Source organism: Loa loa (genome assembly GCF_000183805.2).
Source record: "Loa loa unplaced genomic scaffold supercont3.523, whole genome shotgun sequence".
Taxonomy (NCBI): domain Eukaryota; kingdom Metazoa; phylum Nematoda; class Chromadorea; order Rhabditida; family Onchocercidae; genus Loa; species Loa loa.
In genome coordinates this window covers 19,417-28,144 of record NW_018108703.1, presented here as the reverse complement: position 1 = coordinate 28,144, position 8,728 = coordinate 19,417, and the positions used below count along the sequence as shown (strand labels likewise).

The following is an 8,728-nucleotide window of genomic DNA, read 5'->3' as shown; positions in this document are numbered from 1 at the left end:
ATATATAGCTATTATGAAAGTTTTTATTTCCTTATCATAACATTAGTATATATGCATAAATTTATTACGTATTTTTTCATTTTCATGATATCGGTGCTATTTTCGATTGTTTTTTAATCATTTTAGTGTGAAAACTATGCAATCATTGTTAGAATGTATGATGCGTCAATCGGACAAGGTTGAACAATTCAAGTTGCATCAGCGTAAAAATGATGCTCTTCATGCTAAATATTCTGCGAAAACAAAGAGTACCGTTGTTGGTGATTACGAATGGGGGCATTTGCAGATTGATGCGATATCATTATTCCTACTGACATTAGCCCAAATAACGGCATCAGGTAAATTTAACCTAGAGAACTGAGAATCAATTTTGGAAAAAAATCTAAAGAATTTTTTGAAATACTAATGGTCTCATTAATGTTGGGTAATGGCTTTAGCGATAAAGTATTATCAAAATTATCAAATTATTATCAAAAATATCTATTATCAAAATTTTCTATTATCTATTATCAAAAAGTCTATTATCAAAATTTTAAATTGGATAAATAAGTAAATAAAGTAATCAAGCAAATAAATACCAGTCAATTTGGAAAATGTATTCAACTGTAATAATATTTATAATGGTTTGAAGGGAATTATCTGTTCATCTTTATATTTTTATTATAATATAAATTAAACGAATAAAATTACTGCTGGATTTCTGATTACCTATCCGGTTTTTCCAGTTTACCTTTTTCTATTATCAAAATTTTAAATTGGATAAATAAGTAAATAAAGTAATCAAGTAAATAAATATGTAGTATTTTAAATTTCAGGATTACAAATTGTCCGAAATTTTGATGAAGTTGCTTTTGTACAAAATTTGGTGTATTACATTGAAGCAGGTTATCGAACACCGGTAGACATTGCCTTTTTTTTTTTCACAAATATACATCACTAGTGATTTTGTTGAGGAACTTATAAAAAACTTTTCATTCCGATAATTAGCCTCGATGAGAACTGTCTTGTTATTTTTTGTCACTACTTTATTCTAAAAATGGGTTATTCGCGCGCCCGCCACCTTCCTTGAATGTGGCAACCGTTTCTCTGTTTGAGTTACAACAACTATCATAGAAGCATTAACTACCACTGAAATTTGATAAAACAGACACTTGATAGATACTATTTGTTTCTTTAATTTGTCGGACAATTTACTGGATTTAGCTGAAGTCGATTTATGTGAGCATTATTTGCTGGAGACCACTTGACTTCGAGATTTTTTTCAAAATATACCACTGGGAAGTTTTCATCTTACTACTAGTCAAGATTTTTCATCTTACTAATAGTCAAAATTAAGTTAGATTATCAAGAACAAGAAATCAGTTTTGCGGTGGTATTTGATGGTCAGTTTTTTTTTTGGTAGAATCATGCAATGTCTCTGAATAAATTTAAGGATTACGGTGTTTGGGAGCGTGGCGATAAAACGAATCAGGGAATACGAGAACTGAACTCTAGTAGTGTTGGTATGGTAAAAGCGGCATTGCAAGCTCTTAATGATGTTGGCGATTTGTTTGGAGATGGTTCAAAAGGTTTCCTGATTTGAAAGATAAAAAATCTTCAGCAAATTTTAAAGTGCTTCGACAATGTCGATGTTCCGATTTATATCATAAGTTGTAAATTATTCGAGTTTTACTGTCCGGGTTTATTCCTGAAAACAGTTCACTTTTTCTTTTAGAAAAGGGAAGAAAATGGAAAAAAGATTAGTTGTGAGGCTGTTTTTTCTAATGAGAACCTTTTCGTTTTTTTTCTAGGATCTGTCATTCATGTATTACCTGATCAAATCCAGCAGTGTTCGGCTCTTTTGACATCGATGTTGCCCCGTGAATCGGTTTCTAAAGTATATTTTTTAATGTTTTCATTTTCCTCTCCCTCCTCCCCGTGAAATTCAATTCCTTATTTATTTATTTTTCCTTTTGCATTTGTGCATTCTTTGTTAATTTCAGGAAACTGATTTTGCGCTTCTGAGTGTTATTTCATATCCGGCATTTGCGGTCGAAGAGCAAAGCTTGATTCAGCTTACACGTCAAACAATTATTAATACGCTTCTTGGTCGTTATGGTTGTCGACGTTTTCTACGTGATGGTTACAAAACGCCATTGGAGGTAAAATGATTCTGATTGAAAATTTAGTAGTATGGGGATGTTGTAAACTCGTAAAATCGGTACTTGGTTAACATTTGTTCCAGCTATTTAGACTGGTGAAGCAAGTTGGGTCATATATCTCTCTTATGTGCGTATGTTATCAGCACTAGTAAGATTCTTGCCCAGATAGCGCCAGCAATAAATTTATAAAAGTAACCCCGAAAATTCTTTCATTTTCCTTTACTTTTTTATAAAATTTTCCTTTAAATTTTTAGGATCCATATCGTTTGTATTACAACAATTCTGAATTGCAACAATTTGAAGATGTAGAATGTGAATGGCCGTTATCAGTTTGTTTTCTTATGCTAGATGCTGTGTTTTCTCGTGATGATGCTATGATTAAACATTATTGGACAATTATGGAAGATGTATGAAATGAATTTGACTTAGTTTGTTTTATGTCGTCAACAAAAGAGTAGTGAGGAAGAGGAGGAAGTCCTTGCAAGAAGGCAAAACGAAACAATGTTCTTCACACTGCAAATCTAAGGCGTCTTTAGATTGACAAGAACCATATTTGCTAGAGGGTTATCCTTGGTAATGACTTATAAACCATTTTCTTGCCAAAATAACATATCGTGGTATACATATTCGGAAATTAATTTGAGTTAAAAATTTCGTTTCACCTGCAGAGCTTTAACATCTGAAAAATGAAATTCAGTTTATTTAGATATTTTTCGCAATTTGTATTAATGTCTTTTGAAAGGGGACGAAAAGAAGTAGCACCTCACAAATAAGTAAATCTAAATAAAATATATTTTTTTAAAGGATTACAATCCTATTTTTTCATTCTTTATCATTTATTCAAAAAAGGAAAAGGATTTCAGATCGTTATCAACAGAAATGGTTTACGACTAATGCCTGAACTTTATAAAGTACCATTCGATAAAGTAGCGGCAGAAAAGCATCAACATGGTAGCCAAGATAGAGAAGCTGATGGAGCAATGTGAGTTTAAAACTGCAGAATCTTTCCGGATTATGATTCCTGGTTCATGCGTTTTGCTTCTTTTTGTTTTTCACGGATGGTGAAGATTTTATTTAGAGAAATCGTGTGGATTGCTTGGGAGCTTCCGTTGTGTCATCGATACATGGTTGATCCTGCATTTCGATATATTTACATCGCATGAAGCAAAAGATATTGAAATATTTCTTCAGAGTAATTCAAAATATCAATAAATAAATAATTTAGACCATTTTTATGGGCACAAGCATTGTATATCATTTGTTGCTTACTATACGATGGTCTCCTAACACCAGTTGAACTGGATCCACTACGAAGACGGATATCAGCATATGAAAAACATCCTCCATGCGAAGTTCAAGGTATGTTTATGGATCATTTAACGATCTTGATATTCGCTTACAATGATATTAATCAGACAATTTCCTCGTTGTTTGTTTTCACTAATTCATTTTGTTATCTTATCATTTATTGATTGCAACGTTTGATTTCGAATCTTAAAGTAACAATATTGGCGGAAACGCATGAAGTACAGCAGGAATTGTTGGCACAGGGTATCCAGGTGCAGAGTATTAGTGAAATTGATGAGGTGTTTTGCATTCAACCTACATCCATATTTGCTCGAATTCTATCAAGGCTTGCACTTTGTTGATCTTTTTATTCAATATTGTAATATGAAAAGTCAATAGAAATTATTTCATATCTCATTAAACTGTCATATACTCCCTGAAATACTGGAAGGGAATTTTTCCTGTTTCTACAGTGATGAATAATAGAGAATACTTTTTAAAAATGTAAAATCAAATAACTTTGGGCATCATGGATTGCTTTTCAAGTTAGGCGTTGCAGTTACAATATAATTAAATAAAACAAAGTTATATTACGGCACTCGTAAACAGTTTTGAGTAGCTTTAGTCCAAATTTTGCTTAAAATAACTTTTACGGACAAGTTTTTTGTTTGCGTTTTTAGATTAGGCGAGTCTGCAAAGTTGCGACTTACCGGTCGTCCCTTAGATCGAGAGATCGGTGTACTCAGCACAAGTAAACTTTACCAGCTGGGACAAAAGTTTGTGATCTTCACACCTCAGGTAATTATTGTTCTCTGTGCATATGTTATGTTGCTACACCTTGATTTCGATTCATGAATTTGATTGATTTTCATCAGCATTCTCTGTTCTTTCCGCATATCTATTTATGAATACATGTATAGAATACATGCTGTTTTCATGTTTTTTTCTTTTCCAGTTTATGGATCGAAAACGTTCATATTTAATGTATGACATCCGAATTTTGATGAATGAATGGAGTTCCGAGCTTCAGTATATATACAGCAGTTGGAATAACACGTCAGTATCTGGTCGACCATTAATCGTGCTAATTGTTGCAAAGAATATGCTTGAAGCAGTAAGCTTATATCTGATCATATTAATCCCGAATTAATTCTGGTTTAGCGTCCTCCTTTCGCTATGCTCTATGCTCTATCATATTATTCTATGACTCTTAAGCGTGCTATTGTCCTTACCTACCTAATGTTTCGGTGCAGGAATTTTAGTACTTCAGCGTGCATCTAGACCACAAATCTGTTGAAGTATTATTCAACGGGACGACGCGAAGTGAATGAGAAAAAGGCGACAAAAGAAATAGTGAGGGAAAAATTGAGAAAAAACGACAAATGATAAGAAAGATTGTTACAGTCATTAAAAAATATTAGATAATCATGCGATAACTGTTCTGATCTGATTTTCTGATCACAACGAGGCACGCTCAGTCAGTCAATTTAAATTGTAATGTAAGTTATTATCAAGGCAGTGCAGGGGATTTGTTCTTGCTTTCAGGATATGGCACCAAGTGACAGTTCCTTCACTGATATTCACATGAAAGCATCCGTTATAGGTACGATCAAAAAAATTGCAACAGGTTATATAGGTGGCGCACGGTTTGTTTATACTGTTTTTATTTCTGTTGATAAGTTTTTTATTTCTATTGGTAAATGGCGAAAAAGATCACCTGATGAGAGTTAAACTGATAGGAACTGGTAGCAATCACAATCAATGAGATGGATATGAAAATGATATTGAAATCAGTTTAAACCACGTTTAAAATTTGAGCGCAGTCATTTAAATTCCAAATCGGAATTATAAGTTGTTACAGCGTCGCGTGTGGCGTTGGTGATAATGTCCTCTTCTCCTTGTTTTGTTATCTTGTTAAGCACCGTCTGACAACCACAAAATTCTGAATCGAAAGATTTTTGGCCGTGCAAACAGCACATTAGGACTAGGCCGATTGATTTTCCAAAATATTATTCGATACTATCAGAAGCACATCAACTTATGCTAGTAATTGTTAGTAGATGCGCAGATATAGTAGTTTCATGAAGGAAAGCATTCATCTTTTATTTCTCTTCTTTCTTTTGTTTCAGAGTAGTCATGAAGAATGTGTCGGACTTTTTCCGAACCACAGCTGTTAGCAAATTGGAATTTTATGGGCATAATGCAGAAAATTTGTTTTGTGAAGAGGAAGAAGAGGCAATGCATCGAAATCTACCGTCTTCGGACGTTGATGATCCAAGATTAAGTATGAATTCTATATAAATTAAGAAAAGAGTTTTACAAATTCTGGCTTTTACTCCCTATATTTTGTCTGTGAATTATGCATGACTGAAAAGTAGGAAGTGCATGATTTTTCTGGATCAGTTTTGATAAATTTTTATTGCGCACATTAAATTTAAATGTATTCAAAATTGTTTATCTCCTTGTCAGTCACTGCATCTATCCGATGAAAGAGAAGCACTGTTAGCAGTCCGTGATCTGTTAAGCGATCATTTTATCGGTAACAGTAAAGTAAGAAATTGTTGAGTTTGCTTCCTTGAGTTTTCTTGTTTAAAAAAAAATGTCGCACTTTTAGTCGTTCCATCACAAATGCATGGGAAATTATCACTGCGAGGTGATGCTGAGCGCTACAATATTGTGCACAGCACTTCAATGCGACACCGTAGTATCATGATTGATAGCGATGATCAAGGCAAATTGTTACTCCGAAATAATTATAAAGTGGTTGTCCAAAAAATTAATAATTCTAACTTTAAAGCTTGTGTTAACTTATTTTGGACGAAAAGAGGTCTTGTGGGGAGGTTCATTTCGATATTTTAGATTTCAATTTGCATCTTTTTTTTTAAATATTTCGACATAAGTAGTGTTATACCATCACTAATATAGTTTTACAGATCTTATAAAATTATGTACGCTTTATGGTAAACAAGGACAAAGAAATCTGACTCAGACAAATGAGAGATCTCAAGCTCCACCTTTGAAACGTTTTTTATCACCTGAAAAACGTAGTTCAACAGAAGATTTGGTTTGTTTGTTTATTGATTGGTGATCTATTGATATTTTGGCTCTGGATAGCTACAAATTCGATGAGTAAATTTAGTAGTAGCATGAGCGCTTTATCAGCTTTTAGTATATGGTAATCCATAATTTTATATATTTCTTCGCAATATATTGGCTGTGAGAATCGATGAAAAAGATGAAAATGAGGAAAGAAAAGGAAATAGGAAGTGTTTGAAGCTACCATAGATCGTCTTCTTTCGCTTTTGACAATGAAGTGTGCTGATTTTCGTACAAAACTCTGTCCATATGTGCTATTTATATTAAAATAATGAATTAAAATTGGTCAATATCATTCATATACTAATATTCAAGATACGAACATCATCGGTGGTATCTCTGAGAAGTACATCTAGTGGCGATTCAGAAAAAAGGTCAGTGCTATTTTTCTCACGTTTAACTGAATAAGTTCTTTAAATTAACAAGTAGGTGAGTTAAAGTAAGCATCAATCGGCTTCCATTGTGCGTGCGTTATATATAACTACGTCATTATCGTGTGGTGAATAACCAGCTAATTTCGGAGTTCTTGATCCAGTTATGCTACATTAAACAATATTGGGGTGTGGCTTAATTACTGTCAAGTAATTTTTCAGATTGGATACAGCACAAATGGACGAAATGTCAACAGTAAATTTGATTGATATGTTAACTGGAACAAATGTTTTAGATGAGCAAGCGTCCATTGTTCATTATTTATGGATGAAAAAGTAAATTAGTGTTTGAAATTTTATATGGTAATGTATGAAGCAATTACATAATGATCTGAAATTTCTCTTTTTTCATATTCTAGAATATTATCATTTACGTTTTGGATAATAGAAACATTTTAATTCGTATTAACATGTTTGACGTTCTGTTCTGGAAATGAGTTGTATATTAGAATGAGTTAATTTGGTACTTGAGTTCCTTAGAATTTTTCGAAAACGTCGCATACGCTACCTGTAGTTTGCCAAGCATTACGGAAGAATTTTACAAATTAATAGTTCTTGTATTTCAGAGGACCTGATTTTGATACTGAATTAAATAATTTGAAAGGTGCAACTGTTCGAGCACTTATGGAAGAAATATATTTAAAGGTTTAACATTTGCATTAATTTTTCAAAATCTCAGCAATTCTCGTTCATAGGAAAAGGAATTTAAAAATGCTTCTCATAGAGTAAAATTAATGGACTAGATGTTATAATTGCTTTATGCTTCAAAAATTACCATGTATTTCTCAAATATCATTCTATCACGTTATTTTGCTACAAATCACATTTGTACTATTTTTACAGATGTCATGAGAATGTTTTTAGGCATGTGAAAGTCGTAATTGGGCCCTAATTCGCCTGTCATTCGGGCTTTTGAAGCGTTTGGTGGATGAATTATCCAAATCAGTGACTCATCTTTTAGTACGTCAAAAACAGATCACTGTTGGTATGCCATCAAAGAATGAAGAAGCTATTACAACTCCAAAAACTAAAGAAGAATTGCATCAGATTTTTAAACGTGTCTACAGCGATGATGCGAATAGTTATGCTCTATCACAGGTAAAAATACATTCTTTCCTTCTTAAGAGTTTCACCTTTCTATTATGTTGATTCATACTTAAGATCAACGTTCGATGATTTGTACCACATAGTAGTGTTCTGATATAGGAGGGTCAGATCCTAGTGGTTTGGTTTGGATGGTAACGTTTCTCACTGGTAGTTTGGTGGTTGGGGATCAGTTCCGCATGGTGAATAATGCGCTATTTCATCCACTGAACTGTTTTTCGAGTTTATGTGGTTCCATGTGGCGCAATAAAATAGCTCTAATCACGGATTTCGCTAACATCGTGCACTGAGTATTGCCGACGTTTGATAGTAGACCGTGATATATGAATAACTTGTTCCTGTTTTCAAATGATAAGCAAAATTCCTATTTGTTTTTGATTGTAACGAATGTATTACTTTTTTTTTCTTTTTTAAAGGGTGTTCACGGTTTGAGGTGCTGCTAACCTACTTAGTTTCGCAACAACCCAAACTATGCATTTTTCTTCATATAACAAAATAATAATAATAATAATAATAATAATAGTAATAATAATAATAATAATAATAATAATGATAATAATAATAATAATAATAATAATAATAATAATAATAATAATAATAATAATAATAATAATAATAATAATAATAATAATAATAATAATATATATATATATATATATTATATATATA

At 32.4% G+C, this 8,728-nt stretch overlaps 1 protein-coding gene across 1 annotated transcript in view; it reads left to right on the top strand.

The window, feature by feature from the left end:
• LOAG_18781 (phosphorylase b kinase regulatory subunit alpha) overlaps window positions 1-8,728 on the top strand; it is a gene marked incomplete at its 3' end in the record, with an annotated part of 12,160 nt that overhangs the window by 1,774 nt on the left and 1,658 nt on the right. The window contains exons 3-21 of the mRNA XM_020451443.1: window positions 127-338; window positions 816-898; window positions 1,433-1,568; window positions 1,791-1,876; window positions 1,983-2,141; window positions 2,396-2,548; window positions 3,005-3,123; window positions 3,367-3,500; window positions 3,642-3,729; window positions 4,109-4,226; window positions 4,384-4,542; window positions 4,974-5,074; window positions 5,558-5,712; window positions 6,043-6,159; window positions 6,362-6,492; window positions 6,840-6,898; window positions 7,118-7,231; window positions 7,522-7,600; window positions 7,820-8,053. Coding sequence (XP_020304772.1) covers window positions 127-338; window positions 816-898; window positions 1,433-1,568; window positions 1,791-1,876; window positions 1,983-2,141; window positions 2,396-2,548; window positions 3,005-3,123; window positions 3,367-3,500; window positions 3,642-3,729; window positions 4,109-4,226; window positions 4,384-4,542; window positions 4,974-5,074; window positions 5,558-5,712; window positions 6,043-6,159; window positions 6,362-6,492; window positions 6,840-6,898; window positions 7,118-7,231; window positions 7,522-7,600; window positions 7,820-8,053 — 2,437 coding nt within the window. The remainder of the gene's footprint in view (window positions 1-126; window positions 339-815; window positions 899-1,432; window positions 1,569-1,790; window positions 1,877-1,982; window positions 2,142-2,395; window positions 2,549-3,004; window positions 3,124-3,366; window positions 3,501-3,641; window positions 3,730-4,108; window positions 4,227-4,383; window positions 4,543-4,973; window positions 5,075-5,557; window positions 5,713-6,042; window positions 6,160-6,361; window positions 6,493-6,839; window positions 6,899-7,117; window positions 7,232-7,521; window positions 7,601-7,819; window positions 8,054-8,728) is intronic.